The sequence below is a fragment of the Watersipora subatra genome, chromosome 10 (assembly GCF_963576615.1).
Source record: "Watersipora subatra chromosome 10, tzWatSuba1.1, whole genome shotgun sequence".
Classification (NCBI taxonomy): domain Eukaryota; kingdom Metazoa; phylum Bryozoa; class Gymnolaemata; order Cheilostomatida; family Watersiporidae; genus Watersipora; species Watersipora subatra.
In genome coordinates this window covers 54,274,018-54,294,000 of record NC_088717.1, presented here as the reverse complement: position 1 = coordinate 54,294,000, position 19,983 = coordinate 54,274,018, and the positions used below count along the sequence as shown (strand labels likewise).

Here is a 19,983-nt window from a genome sequence, read left to right as displayed (position 1 = left end):
GATCTTATTGCCAGGATGTTTTAAGATTAAAACTGACATAACTTGATCGCGGTTAAAACGCTCAGAAGAGAAATACATGTGAAATGACATCACTAGTCGCTAACGTTGCTATAATTGATATTGCTACAATTGCGTTCAAGTTACAGCGTTACAGCGTTACAGGGTCTGAATCATTACTACAGGGCAGATTCTAAGCATTTCTAATAATCTATATGGTGTTGCTATGTGTCCTTTTTAGCGTTACTTGAAAGACTTGGTAGTTTGAAATTTGATGAGATGTGACATAGCCCAATCTTTTGATACTATAATGGTAATATGTTTGTAGATTTTACTATGCATGACTTTGGTATAATCTGAAACAGATGGCATGGCTTTAAACAAGCTACAAGTACTGGGTCTTGTACTCGAGCCGCCCTGAAAGAAGACAAGCGGGTAAGTACTTTATTGTCATTATGCTCTGGTGCTCAGTAGTGATTGACCAATATTGCATATTCATATCTTTTTTCTGATAAAAACTTCAATGTTCCTACAAATTGAGACATGGAATCTCATAGATCTAACAAGGTTCAACTCTTAAACCCTGAACACAATAACAAGAGCTCCAAGTGATGACCTACACACAATCATCCCAACACACATTCAAACTCCATATTTATTCTTTGCACAAAATTTGAAACTTTTATAACAGAAAGTAAATAAAAATTGTGCTATAACGCAGTTCCTCTCAAAATAGAATTTACATTTGAAATTAGTTTAAAAAGTTAACCTTCATCGTCGATAAGGACCAACCAAGTTAACGTTATTGATCTTTGATCGTTGCATTCCATAGGTTACCGTTATGATGAAAACAGTCTAGGAGCCGATCAATAACCGGCTGAGGATAAACGCGTATCTAGCCAATCAAATTCAGCGTAGTTCATTGGCAGGTCTGTTTGGAACTTTGATGATTCATCGTCATGCCGGTAACCTCGAGCGATGATTGTAGTAGCCTAGTAGAGCTAAGCGGTAAAACCTATAAAAGGTTAATAGTAGAAATCATGGAGTATTTGACTTTGAGAATCCTTAAGAGAAATTGGCATGGCAAATACTTCAAGCAGTCTACAAGAAGAATCATATCTAAACAACACATCATCTCATGATGTCGACGTGAGTAGCCAACAGACATTCTTACCGAGTACTAGGATTACTTCCGGTACAACCAACAGCGCTCGAGCAATAACTAAGTCGATATCTTCACCAAACCCTTTGAATCTACAAGCATCTCGAGAAGCATGGAACCAACGGAGTTTTTCTCTTAATCAGCCAACTAGACACCCGTATAATGTAAATCCAGTGTTGATGGGGTATTCGCCTGTTTATCCTGACTATAGACAATATCTTTCCTCACCATATTCTCCAACACCCTACCACTCCTTTGATCAACCTGCATATAGCCAAGGACCACTGCATCATGTTAATCAGAGAACTAAAGAAATTCTGCAAGCAAGTAGTCAGATAGAGCGTGAAATGCAGCCACAGCGCCAAACGAGATTCATTCGACCAGCTCTATCTCCACCTACGAATCATGGAGAATTTCACTACCCAGTCGACATAGCAGATGAAACAAAGGAGAACTCTGGAAGCTCTCTAAGCGTAAGTAGTGACTTTCTTGTTTTGGTTTTCTTATGACCTTTTTCTTAGGGTTGGTACAATGTTTTGTGATCAGCACAGCACTTAACCAACCGTTGCACACTATTAAAGATTAACCAAAGTCTCACAGCTGTCGCTAGTTTACTTTGCATGTAAAGAACGGCAATGGCTCTACAATTCTAGGGGTTTGTTTTTAATACGGAAAGCCTACTTTTCCAAACACCATCAATATCACATTGCACAAGTTATAAGTGATAGAAAATTATTTATCTTTTTAACTCTCATTATGAGTTTGCAGAAAGTTACAGTTGTACATTGCAAAAAAATGGCTAAAAATGGTCGTGGTTGTTATATACTGGTAGTCAATAAATTACAAAGATGTCACGTCACCAGGGTAATCAGCTCAGGTTTGATTACCAACTCAACAACTTTGCATTTCGAGGTATCGGTCCAAGTTAGCAAATTGAGAATTAGATGAAATTCTGTCATGTGTATAAACATGTTTAAAAGAGAGAATATTTCTAAATTAATAATGCTCAAAAGTGTGTAGCTGTCTGGATATGCAAAAAAATTGGAAACTTGTCGCAAAAATTTTCACTCAGTCAGGAATCTGCTGTATGGTTATACACTCATTTCAAGAATGCAGGCTATATTGGTCTCAATAAGACTTCCACTGCACGCGGATCTCGACTAATGTTGGGCCACAATCACTTGTTAGTTTTCTTCTCAGTCTGCTGATGCTGTTGATGCCGAGGTCAAATCACAAACTGTAAACATAAGAATAACAAAAATTTTGGCGCATATTTTGAGTAAACAAATGTTTTTTTAATAATAAACACAATAGATAATTTTGTACTAAACATTATTTGTATTCGGTATTTAAATAAGAGGAAACGATATATATATAAATGTTTATAAAATACAAAAGGTCATGTTGAAGGGTACTGTTAATTTATTCATGTGAAAGGATTACTAATGTTAGCTCTACTCATTTTCATTCTCGTGATTGTATATTCCTTTACTCGTCAACAATTCGTGCTGCGCTTACCTCAGCTTAAAAACAATTATGTGGCCAGTCCTTTACGCAGTGCAAGCCACTTTTAAATTTAAGTGCGTCACGCAAATGACACACAACTAAGCTTACTGTGATCATAGGACGCTGGTCAGTATGCTTTGACTTGTTTTTCATTACTATGAAGTGATATAGCTTTTTAAAATTTCTACCAACATAAAAATGTCTTCTCTAACATGAATGCAAAGGAAAAATAGATGTTGAAACTTGACAAAGTTGCTTAATATCAATGGTATATACGGGAAGTTAGTAACACACCATAGAACTAGCTAGTTTTGATCGTATAGTTGCATGTCGGCACTAGATGCAATTTTATCTCGTATTTTCAGCCGTCAGCACCAACGAATCAGCTCGCCATTGAATTAGCAAAAGGCCTCAGCAGCATTTCAACCGATCATACCAAGATGGCTTCTAGCAACGGTACATCAGTCGAGCTAGAAGACACTGACAGCGACGAAGAAGAGTTCACAACCCACCCAAACAAGTTTCCTGTAGAGATTGAATATCACGACAACAAATTCTGCCTCTATAAAAGACAGCCCACAAGGTAAACTTGTAGTGATATGAGAAACATTGATTTATTCTGAGCGTGTTTTTCAAAATGAACCAAAAATTTTTTATGTGATGCTTTAGTTACGGTTGTTCATCTTTGGGTTGTGCTTTGTGGAAATATCACAATGATTGCAGCTAGCGACTAACAGCCGTGCAAACTGTAACTGTAAGTACAGTGTAAGTATGGTGTAAGTACTGTAACTGTAAGTAAAGTGTAAGTACTGTAACTGTAACAAAATGTAAGTATTATAAGTGTAAATTTTATACCTGTTTAGTTTTACTAAATACGATAGAGATCTAGCGTAATCGAAGAATATAAAACTGTTCATTTTCATTTGACTTATGAATGTGCAAACTAAGGGTTATTTAGGCTTTTGCTATCTTGGCTTATAAAAACCATTATATTTCGTTGTATTGTAAAAACTATTATATATATATATATATATATATATATATATATGTATTATATGAGCGGTTATGGTAAGCTTTCTATTGTGGTAACAGTAGGTCAAGAAAGAAGCATCCATAAATATGGTTAGCTCAAACCAAATGATGCTTAAGTCATTACTTTGAGAGAACTGTCCTGCCAATGTCGTTGCATAGGCTCAATTTGTTAAAATACTAGCAATTGCTTTAAACAGAATATTGTTAATAACCTCAAAAATATGACGAGTTTAGAGAGTAGGTCTATATTGAATTTGGCTGGAGTTAATTCAGTGATTGTTTAGGTTGAACATATAAGTTTCTATGACAGGTGAATTATGAGGACACGTGTGTTCGTGTCACTCTGGAGCAATCCTATTCAATAGTCTTTATTGTAGTAGTAAATCCGTGATGTATTGCCTCACGCTCTCGGTGTACTTACGCGGGTGCACAAGTTCTTGACTTAGTGCATTACTCACCTAGAGGCAAACTTGTTTGATGTCCTAAGGCTGACTGTTATACTGTTATCATAGCCAATACTGATGGTTAACAGCTGTTATACTGTTATCATAGCCAATACTGATGGTTAACGGTTTCCATGATTCAGTGATGCACACTGGTTTCCATGTTTCAAATGTCTTCGCAGTTACTTCCGTTCCAAATTATAGAAACAGTAAAATCCGAACAACGGCAAAATCCCAATACATTAGATGCAATTTTGCATCGCTAAATTTGTGTGAAAGTATTCGCAGTGAGAGTACTATTTGGCATCGTAAAAACGCTTACCGTTGATGGATTTGAATCGATAGTACTCATCAAGCTCTCCCAGCGGAAGTAAAAAAAGACAACTAGCTATGAAAAAGTTCTTTACTAGAAGCGACTGTCGTTCATGCGACCTCTAAAATAAGACCTGTATACTAGGTAGTGATAAGCGCAGCAATAAGGAACACAAAAATAAAATTGCGATCAGCCATCTTGGATTAGTTAGTGCAGCTAGTTGACTAGCATGAATTGAAAAGTGACCATGACCCAAAAGTGAGTCTACTTTAACAATTTTGTTTTGAGGGAAACATCGCAATACTTAGAAAGATCTATTATAGTGCAACTCCGAATTGGTGAAACGGTAGGGCAAGAATTCATCGACAGGGGACAACTCCGAACCTATTTGAAGCAAGGAAACACATTGAAACACTCATTTCTTCACTCACATGCTCTCACTCACCAATCATGTTTTCGCTGTAGATCTGGTATGAAGATGAAGCAGGTAAAGGCATCTGTATATGACCCTATGACATCAGAGACCAGGAACCAGCTTCAACAGATAAAATATTATCAAAAGGACCTCATCAGGTTGGTCATAGTTAGTCTGTTTTGTGCATTTTAGACTTCTGCCTCTTCCAAGCGTAACCACTAGAGTTTTGATCAATTAAACACAATCTGTCACTATGAAGGCTTACAGCTGAGTAGTCATATGTGTGTAGCTATCGTACCTGAGTTCAAGGCTCTTCTACGGTATTTCCTTTTCACTTGATCTTACTGCTTGTGAAAAACAACATTCAAGAAAATCTTATGTCAGGGTGTCTATAAATTAGTGTATCATTGTTGTTTGATTGTACATTTATGCGGTTAATCGTGGGGGCTAACATACTTGCTTACTGTGCATGTTATGACCTGATGATGAGTGACCGTCTGGACATTTAAACAAACAAACAAAACGAAATAGTAGACATCCTGAACTGGGACAAACAAGAAACAACTGGAGTTGTTGTGCAATCTGCCCCACACTGTCAACACAATCAAAGCAATTCACAGAAGTTTAATTCATTTTCAAACGGGCTTGATATGTTCAAACCATCATATGTGTACGTGTATGTTAGATCAGTTATTATTTTCAAACGGGCTTGATATGTTCAAACCATCATATGTGTACGTGTATGTTAGATCAGTTATTTCCATGAGAGTACAACATACCTCATTTAATTGGTTCCAGACTTTGAGCATCGTAACTTCATAGTAGAACTTGTCTGACAAATACATGATAATCAAACAATTGCATCATAGGTAGATGTGGACAAATTAGTAAATAACCAGGTTTTATTTACACCTTAGGGACCCATGGGCAGAAGGTATAGGCCTGACAATACTGCGTAGGTAGGCGCTGAGTTGAAAGTGGTTGTTGACATATTCAGTGTAACTAACTCCAGCTTGGACTAGGTGAAGATCAGCTAACTTAATTTATGTTTATAATTATTTTCATATCATATCTTTTCTTATGTTTTCTTTTTATTTTCAACAGCTTCTCTTATAAAACTTTGATGATTCTAGAACATTCCAACATTGTACGTTTAAAATCGCTTCCAATGTAGAATGAAACATTTACTTCGTTTGCACATCGTACGTTGGAAAATGAATATGTTGAAGTGGTCATATGCAGAGGTTAGACTTGATGTCTAACAAGCTTTCTTCTTGAGCTTAGCCATTTATTGGATTTGTAGGGGGAGAGGGCCTTTCAATTGAACAACCTAATTCTGGTCACGGCCGGTGACAAAGAAATGTTTTGTTTCTCATTCTAAACATTCTTTTTCAGTCTTTGAATCCATCTGGCCATAAAGTAATATAATATTAGTCAGGTGATCCACAGCATTCTGTACGATCCTGAAGATCTAATCTTCTTCGTAACATCCCACTCTTTGCATTGATAAAAATATCAAACAACTGTAGCTGCCACATCAGCGCTGTCAAATCCTATAGTACCAATCCGATAGTATCTGCCAAATTCCAAAAATATGCACTTTTGGTGTGCTAGTTTTTCTTTGAGTTTTTCCTTTATGAAAACGTTGAGCTACCCTGACTTCCTAATCGCCTCATTTATCCAACTACTTATGTAACTCTACTTGTTCAATCAATATTTCAAGCCCGACTTTTTTCATGCCCGATATTTTTGTGACAGATCGTTCCGTAAAATTTACTGAAACCATCGTATTGATCTAATAGCTAGTTTTTTTGCTGGCTCATATCGTTCCAAAGCAATATATTTACTGATCATATAATGTATCGACTTTTCTCCGTCGAGTGTGTGTAATGAACACGATACTCGCCATTTTCTAACCAAACAGCCATTTTCTACCCTCACTGTATACCGGTGAAGGACAGTTCAGTTTCTTAGTCCCAACACTACTCCCAGCGAGGTTTAGTCGGCTACTATGATAGGAACCGGAGGATCGCAAGCCTCAGGCTATCATAAATAATTGAAGAAACTGATAGACTTCATGAACTACACATGACCTGGTTTCACCAGTGTCAGCGCTATTGTTGCCTTTTTTACTGACCTTTATATAAAATGCCTCCGCTGGTGGAAAATGGATACTAAAATTCATTAGCGTAGTGTAGCCGAGGGCAGAACAACTGTGTATGTATGTATTATTATAGTGCCCACACGTGTCATTCAAGTTCACAGACACAGATTCATCTTTATTTGAACTGATTCACACTCTCTCTGCAGTATGAGTCACACTTGCATGCCCCTCCTTCAACTATAATGAAAGCTATTCACGCCTATGCTGTCAAATACAATTTGATGAATGTAAATGCTACCAGTAGGCGTATTGAAAAGCTGCTGATAAGGGGTGTGTCTGTTATAGCATTAATTGCATAAAATATCGTGCCATAACGCACGTAAGCTTGACATCTGATATTGCCTTATGCCCTTGAGATAATGTTAATCTTCAGATCAAGCAAAGTACACCCAACCAATGTCTGATGTCTAATATGTCTCAACATAAAGTTATGTATACAGACTGTAGTTATTATCTCTTGATTTTCTTCATCAGAATTTTCTGTTAGCAACATAAACATACATAGAGCATTACAGAACATTTCTATTTATTGCTTTATGAAACTGGAATGTTTTGCCGCAACTTCAGTTCATATTTTCGTGATGCTTCACGACTCGGTTGCTTAGCAACTGGTTACTATGGCTACCAGCACGCAACAGCCCATCTATTTCTTTGCAGTACTGTGAAGGGTTTAAATCTATGATAAAGTTATTGCCATTCAACAAATTGTAAATGCTAGTGACTGAGTCCCACCCTTTAGGTCTATGTGATGAGCCTACCTATCCATCTTTTCTGGATCTAACACGCTACGCTCTGCCATTGTCTATGCATGGCCTTTGCTTCCGCGTTGCTGCGTAGTCATTGATACATGGCGCATTTCCTCGTAATCAGTTCAAGTAATTATTTTATAATCTTATTTGAAATAATAAATTGTAACAACGGTGTCTCAGTAATTTAACTTTAGAAATTTATGCTTAAGTTTAGCCAGTTGGCTATTGGCCTATTCCTTCAGCCATCACATATATGAGACGATTGCCTCTCGATTAACCGGCATATTGAAATATGGGCCGATCCATGCAATATTTATTTTACTTGGTAACGTCATCGCTAGGCAACAGTGTTTATTGTGATTTTGTAATTAGTTATGCTATTATTGTTTGTCACAGCATTCGCATGTTTATAATCCTTTTCGGCTCATCGCGTGTTAGATGGTTCGAGTGTTGTTTGCTCGCTACAAATGAAAGGTGGTTAACACGACGGTGCATTCTCATTGGCTGAGATTTTGAGTTGGAAGGAATTAAAAATAGACATCACAATTTCTTATTATAGATCACCTATGCATTGGTTCAATGACGGCAGTAAAACAAATCCTAAATATATAACATTTATTTTGGTAGATTATTTATTGGCTATTAATGACACCTTTTTCCTTCCTGTGTAGACAGTAGTCTAGCTTATACTAGTTGTTAAAGAGAGACAGTGCAGTCTATGCAATCCTTATACCATTTCTGTATGCAAGGAAGCTTAGCGTGAAGTTTTTTACTACTTTATACCTCTCAACCCCCCCCCCCCCCCCTCCCGTTATGGGCATTCAATGTGGCTCTAACTCGCTCACTATGTTTACATGGTGCTAATTTGGAGTTGTCTGCTTATTGAGTTACCTGTGCGATAAGTGTTTCAATGGACATTCGCATGTTGCGTATCAATGTCAGCTCTTTGTTAAAAAAGGTATGGAATTTTATGCCCGGGTCATAGCGGCACACTCCTGTCAAATCAAAATAGGAACGACTGGAGTACAGAAAATGTTTAAAATGGAATAGTATGCGCAGCATTTCCTTGCGCATCATTCGCAAAGCCATTTCCATCATTCACCAAGCATGAAACACGCAGCCAATATTAGCAAACTTGCTTGACTTGCAGATTTTTGCCATTTTTGTCTTGCCAATGACGAATGACTTGCAGATGGACACAAACTTACGCAATAAACCTCTGCTTGACAACATTGCAACATCTCCTTTCATTTTCTGTAAACTGCAGTTTTGTCATACCATCACAACCGGAAAAGATTTCCCGTAATGTGGTTTGGAATATTGCACAAGCTGCTGGTATCTCTGTAAAACAAGACAAAGGGTGCATTTCTTACCGTTATTTTAGATTACAATAGGATCAGACATTTTTGACACACCAGTGACACCACTTTTGCTAGTGTGACATAGCAATCAATCATTGCGCTGACCAACTCACTGCCAGTAATCATGCTGTTTCAATGTATTGTGGTTTCCTTTATTGCAGACCGGCTTTTTTGTTACATTTCTTTGCCATACATCTTACTCAACGTATGTGTAATAAAGCCGGTGTAATGTCATTGATGAGCAGCTGGTACTTTCTTCGTTGTTTGTCGATCAATATGTCACATGACCAGTCAAAATGATTAATCATATTCCGAGTTTGTCAATCCCTTGACAACAAAATCAGGAAACCATAATACCAAAGATGGAATTATAATTCTAAGTCAAAACATTGAAAATTTATGTTTCGTGAAATTTAGGATACTAAAACAGTAAATACATTATTAACTATTTCGCTGTCATTCTTTTTGGTATATTCTAATAAATTTGGATTTTACGGCTTTAGGAAACACCAAATTGTTTCATTGAATAGTCTACAAATCTCTGCATCAAACTACCCTAGGACACTTATATTTCGCTAGTATTTAGTTTCGTGAGTAGCACACAGAGTAAAATTTCGCTGCAACTTATTTTCGCAGCTCTGAAGAGTGCGAAAATATAGTGATGTGAAAATAAATACAGTGGAACAAACAAATTAGATTCCTCAGGTCCGGTCCTCTAGTAAAAAAAGTTTTTATATTTGCGACTAGTTTGTATTTGTAACCCGCAGGTATAAATGTATGGCAGAAATCGATAATTCAACGTGATCGCTTGCTGCCATTTGTTTCTTGGACTATCAATGACGTCTCGGTCCTTTCCGTCGTGACCGATATAGTACCAATATTAGATCTCAAGTATTTATAGCAAGCGATGGCCATGGCACGTTTTGAGTTCACAATATTTCAAATTTAAAAAAAATCAAATACAGTACATGTCTCATAAAAAAGAAAATAGATAACAACCAACATCACAACCAGAACTGTATAACATGGTTGGACCTGGTGAGGGTTGTTATAGGTTTTGGTTGGCAGTAAAATTCATCACTACAATAAGTATTATTTAATTGTATGACTTCACCTACCAAACTTTCATCCTCATCAGTTACAAATTCGGTGACTAAACTGATATCATCATCTTCTTCGTTTGTCTTGGCTTTTCCAAAAAAAATTGTTATCTTAATTTGCTTTGCCATGCTGCTCATTCGGTGTATTAACGAATTTACTAGAAATTTCCCAATGAGCTCAATCACACACAAAATTATCTGCATTTCTAATATGACGATTTTGTTGTGGATATCAATGAACTACAGGGCCGTATTCCCTTGGACAGCTGGCCGGCTAAGACGCCCCAACTTTTTAGGAATTTCATAGTCCAACGGCTATAGAAAGGTTTTTATCGCTGTAGAATATCACTTTATTCGAAGCCATAGATACAAACATCAACTTTTAGTAGTTCTTAGGCGTCATTATTATCTTCATCAGCGGCAAAATATTCTTGTTAACGACTTTTATAAAGGTTTGCAAAATATCAAGTTTTAGCAAACATCTGCTTGCCCATATCCTACTTAATGAACTTGAAATAAAATCGGCAAAAATGATCTTTGTTAAAACGCTTAAAAAAAAAGATGTCTTCTTTCTGAGCTTTTTAACTGCATACAAGTTTTGCCTGTTTTAATTTTAAAACGTTTTGTCAGTCACATCAGCTAAAACAAAGCAAATCTCAAAAAATAGAAAAATGTTGATACTTGCCAATAAAATTTTTTAAAACTTCACGTGAGAGGCCCGGCTGAGGCCTTACATAAGAGAAACCTGTTGGGAGCTTACAGCACCCCCCCTCCTTCTCCACACCCCAGATGTTCATAACTAGTCGTCTAACATTAGCCCCCGACTTGCAACCAGTGAATACAGGCCTGTGTAGAACATAGCTATTTAATTTCGAATTTTCGCTAGTTCGTTATGATAGTTTAGTTTCGCGCATGAATTTTTCGCGTGATGATGACTCCGCGAAAACGCGAAAGTTAGATGCCGCGAATACTTAAGTGTCCTAGGGTAATTAAAGTTTATATCGTAACTTTTTAACATATTTATAAATCCCATGAAATACTACTTGACCATCGAGAAATTAAACAGTACACCAACAACTTCATTAAAAAGCGTTTCACAATTGCAAGTGATTTGAAAATTTGCTGCAATACAAAAGTACTTTGTACACTTGATAATAATCTAATTTGCAATTAGAATTTGTTATAAACTATCTATCAACTGTTTAAAGCTCCTACGATTGAATTTGATATTTAAAAAGCAGCTGTTACCATATTTAAATAATATATAGATTATATATTTGTATTTATTATTTATATATTTTATCTATGTAAATCTCAAATTTGGGTGTGTGCACATCGGTTTGTCCAACTATAGCTATTAAAATCTCGGAATAAAAATCCTTATCGGAGAAGATCTGATCTCGTAGCCTCCCGTTCACCAGGCAAATACCTTACCAATTACGTTACGCGAGATTGATGAATTTATTGGGCGATATCTGTCGTTATGTGGGTGAAAGTACGCTACCGCTCTCCATTAGCTCTCCATTACGGCACGGTGTAATTTTATGCTTGCTCTCACGGCTCTTATTAGTATGCTTACTCAAATTAGCCATTGGCAATGCGCCAGGCTTATGGCAAATGGCAGGAAACTACATTACCTCTCAGTGTTCATAAGCTGATTTTTAATTTATTGTTTATGTATATTATTTAAATATAGATATATATATTTGAATGGCCTTCTGTAAAAGACAATTTGCCTCGTCACCTCACTAGCTCATAAAAATGATAGATATTGACTTGAAAAAACTTGTGGACCTTTACTCTGAAGGGATGTCATTATAAATGTTCCTCGAATTCCTTGATCTACACAAAGATAAGACTCGGCTGGGTGATAGGAACAGCTGAGTTTATTTACAAAGTATGATTATGGTTGCCCTGGTATAGGTCAGACAACTCTGAATTTTAATTGATACGGATAAGGTTAAACAAATAATAGGTGTTAGGTAAATACAAATCAGCAATCATTGTGTTGCTATTTGAAAAAGATATGTGATTAGAGAAAGTTTAGTGTGTGGGTTCATCAATTATTGCTTATCCTTCTGTTGTCTTTTATCATCTCTCAGTCATCGCTTATTAATGCTTGATAAGCTGTGTGACGTCGACCTTTTTTATCAATCAATAGCTGCATCCGACTTGTGGAGATAATGTGATGGGCTCAGGTCTTGTTTGGTCATTTGAAATAGGCGACTGTATGTCTCTCAAACTGTAAACGGTTTAGCTAACAGAAATAAAGATGTTTGTGCACTTATACTTGTTACAGAATCTGTTGGCCTAGTAAATTATAGCCAATATGGTAAATATTTATTTTTAGCACACAAGATTTCTAGAAATTTCTCAAAGAAAGTCAATATTGATGATGATGAGTCATGTTTTTATCTTCTCTTCATGTTGTTTACAGAATCTGTCGATGTGGTAAATACAGTCAGATGGATGGAGCTCTGGTACAAGGTAGAGCTAATGACTGTGATGGATACGAGATACACTACAGTCAGAAGTGTAAATGGAAAGCATATGATGACTATAAGACAGGAAAGAGAGTTCTCATCAGACTCTGCAAGTGCTACAAGCCATTGGCCTAATCTGTTTACAAGAACCAAATTAGCTCCGAGCTTCTCAATATCACTTCATTGAAATTATTTGAGGGATGTCTATACCATCTCTCTCCAAAAGGTTACAGCCAGAAACGAAGTGTTCAGCCATAAACCATTGTGCTTCATACATTTATATCTATCAACGAGCCAAGCTACGGTGGACAAAACTTCAAATCAACTCTAAATTTTACACAATTTTTACACAAGACAATTGAGAATATTTTGCATTATCTAGGCACAAATTACACTCTGCTGACACTAGTAGCTGATGATCTAATCCCATTTTAATGCCTGTGTATTGATCACTCTACGCATACGTTTGCATTATTTTTTATAAACATTGAGTTATGATTATGCACTTCTTATATTTCTGTTTATTATTCAAATAGTTTCACCGTTAAATATTTGCTAAATTCAAAGCCAGTGCTGTATCTAGTTGATAATAACAAAATTCTAGCGAAAAACCCAAAATTGGCAGTCAGTTTGGATTGTATAATGGTCTGTCAAGAAACACGCTCAAACTCTACCATGACTTTTGACTAATTCTTTGACTGCCTTATTTCCTAAAACTTGCAACTTTTACCTACAGTCTTTTGCTTTTCATGTATCATTATATCACTATTATATTACTATTATATCGCTGTTTTAATATAATATTCTAGATGTTGAGACTGCTAAGATATAATTAGCTCTATGGTAACCTTTTTATTTTTATATGATCATTTTATGTAACTTCCTGTGAACTCTTCATCTAATGCTAACAGTGATACAGATTCAACCTGTTCTTGTGTTATAAGTCAATAATTTACATTTAATACCTACACCAACTCTCCACAGTAATTCTTATTTATCGTATCTTTTTTATTTTCTGCTTAGTCGAAACATGTTTGTACCTGTAATTGCTTAGCTAAATTTTGTTTTGCTAGAAAATATAATATTGCTACAATACAAACTACTAATGATGAATACAGTTTATTTCATTTCACTAACCTTTACCAATTATTAGCTTGAGGCCTGGTTCACACTATATTGTCATACGTCGTCGTTATCCACTCGACGATTATTCATCGACTATGTGCGCTGTCATCATCGAGGCAACACGAATACATCGGAAAAATTTGCAGCTGTCAAACTTGCCCAATAGTTCACCGAGCATTCAATGTGCACCACTTCGACAATTGGCTGTCGTGGATTACTTGATCTATATTTTCTCTCATGATATTTGCTGCAGGACTAGTATTTAATTGTTTCCGTGACAACGTTGTATGTAAACGCAGATGAGTTTGTGGTAGTGTGAACATTGTTGTTACAGATGATCACCAAAGTATTGTCTGATTAACACTGACTTGTGGTGGCATAGTGTAGTGCTGGGCACGGGTAATAAACTCGTTGAACTTACGGGTTTATCTTCTCTCGAGTCTCGGGTAATAGAACTTTTGAGATTTTTGAATCTTGCGGGTTCGGATTTTGACTTGCGAGTTCGAGTTTTGGTACACGAATCCGTCGATTAGAGTGGACAAAAACTTGGTCTATTGCGCCCTGCGCTATGAGCACTCTAATAACCCGCCAGTTAACTGTATTGAAGTTGTCTACACTATGCACTCTGGTGTTAGTTAACATTTGTAAATATCTATACTTCCTATTTTCCAGTTTGCCATGCCACCGATCGGTTTTAGAATCTATATAAAAGATATAAAGGTTTACTCAACGATAGAGCTCATATATTGTCTGTTAAATACATACTACACAACAATGTTCATGACATTAACATTGCCAGCACGAATACCAGTCGAGAAAAGCTAGTAAAAAATGATAAATTAATAGAATTATGATTGCATTATTATATTAAATTTATGATATGTTCGATATTTGAAAATTTTAGACATGAAATCTGTATCAAAGAACTCGATACCCGAAAAACTCGTTGGCCAATAGGTACTCACACCAAGCCCTACTAGCTACCCGATACTCTAAAAACTTGAACGGAAAGGGCGAGTCTAAACTTGTTGGCCAAGAAGTACAGTGGCCTGCACTGGTATAGTGTATGCCAGGCTTTAGCTGGCATTTGTAGAGTAAGTGAGCCTGACTGCATGTCTAGACTCGTTCACACCGCATAGTCGGGCATGCTAGAGACGGTACGGGACGATGTATGGAGACAGACTGCGGGTGACTGCATATGCCCCATGTCTACCTTAGGAATGTGGGCAGCTAACTGATCATGTGTGGGTAGCATATCTAACATAATCATAGAAATTATAATATATTTATCCTAATTAACACTAACAAGAACATACGAAGTAACTTTCTAATGTGCATACTATATGCATACCACGTTAGAGGGTGACTTGCAACAAAATTCACATTACAGTTATTTGGTATCAAAAGGTTCACCATGTCTTACTCTGCTGTGTTGTAGATGCAAAACATGTGGAAATGTGATTACAAGCTCTTGAAAGCTCAAAAACGAACAGCTAATCGCCGCCATTACGAAAACGCCGTAGTTTTGCATCTCTTTATTTCGATAACATAGCACAAGTTTATGAAAAACACTTCGGCTTCTACTGGAAAACCCGTATCGAATATAGATGCTCGCTACTTTACAGTTTCGTTTCAGCTTGGTCTAATCATCTAGTCGTAATCTGATCATTTGACCCATACTTCCTGCCAAATGGCATGAACAATTTCTGCAGCATTTCTCAACTATCATAGCTGACCAACAGGCTCCTCATGTTTATCAGAAAATGATATGCACTCCTTTGAGCTAAGGTTAAAAATAAAGAAATTTTTACGGTAGGTTTTGAGATATCAGTGCTCAAAGTGACAGCATTATAATGAAGTTGAAATAGACGCGTAAGAAAAATAGACATGGTCTTATTGAATGTGTGAAGTATATTTGTGAAAATACTTCGACGAATGAGGTTGCATGAAAGTGTAAACAGAAGCCATCTTGTTCAACTGCGTCCCATTTGAGCTGTTTTGGAAAGGGGTTCAAATCAACGGCGTTTTCGTGATGGTTGTGATTAACCGTTTGTTATTTAGCTTTTAAGAGCTTTTAATCACATTTCCACATATTTTGCACCTACAACACAACAGAGTAAGACATGGTGAATCTTTTGATACCAAATAACTGTAATGTAAATTTTGTTGCAAGTCAACTTTTAAATCAGAAGGCCTCACCCTTGAGGTATATATTATTTGAAGACTGTTTTAATGGAAATAATAGAAATTGCGTTACTCAAATAATTTGCTTAATGAAACAACTGATTGCAGAAAACCAGATTATATGTTTTTCCATGTTCATGCATTCGTCGTAAATTGTAATCCTAATACTCTACCATGTGTTTGTACCAAATACCTAGGAGAGCCCAACATTTTAATAATGTAGATCAGGCAACTCCAATTCTGGGCATGTTAGCATTGTAAAATAGTCATTGAGACATTTGTCCATATCTTAAGCTAAGGTAAATGTATATGTAAATGCTTGCACATCAATAGTTAGCTAACAGCTAATAGCCTATGGAAAGTAAATATCCTACTAGTTCATGCTGGTCAAAGAGAAGCGCTTGATATTGCATCATCATGACTAGGAAAATTCCACACGAGGAATCCCAACTGTATATCCTCTATTAAACCCTCAGTTAATACTGGTGCTCGATTCCATGTTGAAGGACATTTTGAAAAGGCTCCTTTGGATATAGGTATGATAAACATAATAGTGTGGAAGACGGTCATCACATAGCAAAATTTATTTAAGCTACAAATGCTTGTGAACAAGAAAGCGGTGTTGTATAATATCATGCACAAAACAGAGTACCATTTTCCAGTAACTCAACTGAATTAATTTGTTCGTTTTTTGTGCAATATATCAGTATTATTCTAAAAAACTTTGCTATAGCAGCATATCATCTTGATGAGAGATTATTCACCTTGATTGTTGCATGACAGCAGGCCGAATTCTGCGTAAGTTCCCTTCTAGAACATTCCATTAACTCGCATCGAGTGTACTAGCTAGCGAGGGTGGTATAGAAGATATACAGTAGAATAGCTTGCTCAAACTTGTCCATGCTTTTCTTGTAATGTCAGCATTTGACACAACAGGTACATACATGTTTATCTACCTATTAGGTATATATAGCAGCATCTTAGAGCAGATGCAGTAAGCTCCTCTCCCTATGCCATGATCTCTGTAAACTCATAGGAGATGCTATTAAATAAACTATAGTCCGAGGTAAACGCTATGAAGATGCAACCAGACACAAGACAAACAACTGTGATAGGTCACAGGCGACCAATCACCAAAGTCCTGGATGGCACAAATACAACTTCTGAGAATTTCTCCAACTCTGTGGAGTCTAGCACACATCCCAACGAAGGAACCGCTCTGAGGACCTATCCGTACGCTTATATTTACCATCCAAATGTCATCTGGCATCCCCCGGAAGTTGGATACTTTCCCACTGCACCCAAACAGGAACCAGTTGGTAATCTGTGGAATCTGTGGAGTGATCATATAACTTCTGATAGCTGCTTGGCAAGCCAGCCTTCTCAACATCAGGTGGGTGTCTGGTTGTGGCATGACGCAAACTATACCATAAATATGGTGCAACTTTTGTATTTACGTAAAACAAGCATCATTATGCGCCTTTAATTAGGTACTGGACTTGAACTTAATTTATAGTTATTTTGATAAAAAATTTATCATAATAATACAGTAATATAAAGTGGATGAATCACTTAAAAAAACTGTGTAAGTGGAATAATTCCAGCCGATGTGGAATAACTCCATCTGATGTAATATTGTAATTTTTTAATTCTTTGTTAAACCAACTAAATTTGAATGAACTGTTTGTCAGCTAATTGATCAGCTGCCAATAGATGATAATAGTAGTAATGATAGAAGTTTGTCCCGGCAGCAGTACCTTTTTACTGAAAAGTTCAATGCTACTTTTAGACTTGGTCTGATGTAAACAATAATTCCAACCCTTTACCCAGTACAACTACTGACGGGGGTTACACATTGACTCCTTCTGTAATAGAAAGTAGTCAAGTCTTTGCCGATGATACGGATAGTGATGACGGGCTCTCTCAGACCCACCCAAACAAGTTTCCGGTAGAGATAGAATATCATGCTAGTCCACATTGTATGTACAGACGACAGAAGAGCCGGTAAGTAGTGCTTGAACAAAAATATTAAGAAGTAAGTTTATAAAGAATGTGCATACATGAAAATAACAGAGAGTTACTTACAGGTATGTTTATAATCTTTTCCTCCGACTAGGTCAGGGCCGAAATTGAAGCTACAACAGGAGACAGTCTACCGAGCCTTGGTGCGACCCGAGGAAGTACAGAGAATTAAATATTATCAGAAAGACCTTGTCAGGTAAAATATACGGTCTGATGAGGTGAAACTTGTTCATTTGCTACAGATTAAAGCTAACAGAACCATTTTTCTTTCATAAAAAATTGAAATCTGATTTTGGTGCGCAGTCTCCTTACAATGACTACCTATTTTACAGATCTGTTGGTGTGGTAAATAAAGGAGATTAAAATCAGGCCCGTATTCCCTGGGGCAGCTGGCCAGCTGAGCCGCCCCAACTTTTTAGGATTTTTTGGCGGCTAAGATAACACGGTCTCGGATAAAATGTAAAATTTTATCACGAACACTTGGTTAACTCGAACGGATTTGTTTGGTCCGTTCTCACGCAATGATAAATTGCTTTAGATAACTCGACCTCAACATCATTAACTCGAACAGTTATTTGTCCAACGGCTTCGGGAACGGTTTTTATCGCTTTAGAATATCACATTATTCCAAGCCATAGAGATAAAGGTCAACTTTCAATAGTTCTTGGGCGTCGTTATTATCATCATCGGCAAAATATTCTTGTTAACGACTTTTATAAAGGTTTGCAAAAGGTCAGTTTTAACAAACATCCGCTTGGCAATGGCCTAACGAAAGCTTAGAAACCTTCGGATGAACTTAAAATAAAATTGGCAAAATTGATCTTTGTTGAAACGCTAAAAAAAAATATGTCTTTTTTCTGAGCGCTTCAACTGTGGTTAAGTTTAGCTTATTTTAATCTGAAAACGTCCTGGCAGTCATATCACCTAATACAAATCTCAAAAAATAGAAAAATGTTGATACTTTCCAATAAATTTTTTTTTCAACTTCACATGAGAAGCCCGGATGAGGCCCTACATGAGAGAAACCTGTTGGGGGCTTACAACGCCCCTCTTATCAGTTCATAACTAGTCGCCTAACATTAGCCGCCCCAACTTGCAGCCAGTGAATACAGGCCTGATTAGAATACACATGTACATGTATATGTAAACAGAAGTCAGCAGTCAATTCTGAATATTGCAGAATCTGTCGGTGTGGTAAATATAGTGAGATGGATGGAGCTCTGGTACAAGGTAGAGCTAATGACTGTGATGGATACGAAATACACTACAGTCAGAAGTGTAAATGGAAAGCGTATGATGACTATAAGACTGGACAGAGGGTACTCATCAGACTCTGCAAGTGCTACAAGCCATTCTAACTTTAAAATATATTTATTTGTTTTGTATATTTATATGCTTGAAATGAATTTTTAAAAGTACAAAATTTAGATTTATTGTTTTTGCATGTTTGTGATGTACGTATTCATAGGCTGCAATTGGCCCCTCAAATAAATCGGATGAAACGTTTTGTTGTAAAAGTTCTCTGTTTTATAATTTGTGCAAAGTGTCTTTGCTTTGTTTTTATAAAAATACTCATGTTACCTGATTTATTTATCATCAATATATATATGGACAAACGTTATATTGGTTTATAAATCTATCTTAATATATAATATACATTATTATATACATTATTATATATACATTATTCATATTATTATTTATTATTTTACATTTAATAAAAAGTGAGCAACAATCGTTAGATGACAATAACAATGGTGTAGCACCACGCACTCGTACTCCTTTGCAATATGTGTCTGTAGCACGGTTATCAGTAATATTATAGTAGAATATTATACTTAGCCTCTTAAAGACTGAAATTTGTGTTGTAGCTGTCAGAGACTTTTATATTCATGTCAGGCATAACCCATGTACCTTATTTATATAA

General features: G+C 36.4%; 2 protein-coding genes across 3 annotated transcripts in view; both read left to right on the top strand.

The window, feature by feature from the left end:
- LOC137405864 (uncharacterized) overlaps positions 1-19,983 on the top strand; it is a 405,083-nt gene that overhangs the window by 147,800 nt on the left and 237,300 nt on the right. The window lies entirely within an intron of this gene.
- LOC137405703 (uncharacterized) lies at positions 842-19,965 on the top strand. Of its 2 annotated transcripts, none has more exons than XM_068092063.1 (4): positions 842-1,632; positions 3,031-3,248; positions 4,919-5,026; positions 19,237-19,965. In XM_068092063.1, the coding sequence occupies exons 1-4, from the start codon at positions 1,078-1,080 to the stop codon at positions 19,412-19,414; spliced, it is 1,059 nt and encodes a 352-aa protein (XP_067948164.1). In that variant the 5' UTR covers positions 842-1,077; the 3' UTR covers positions 19,415-19,965. The 2 variants fall into 2 exon arrangements, with proteins under 2 accessions (XP_067948164.1, XP_067948163.1); XM_068092062.1 differs by lacking the exon at positions 19,237-19,965 and adding an exon at positions 12,680-13,827.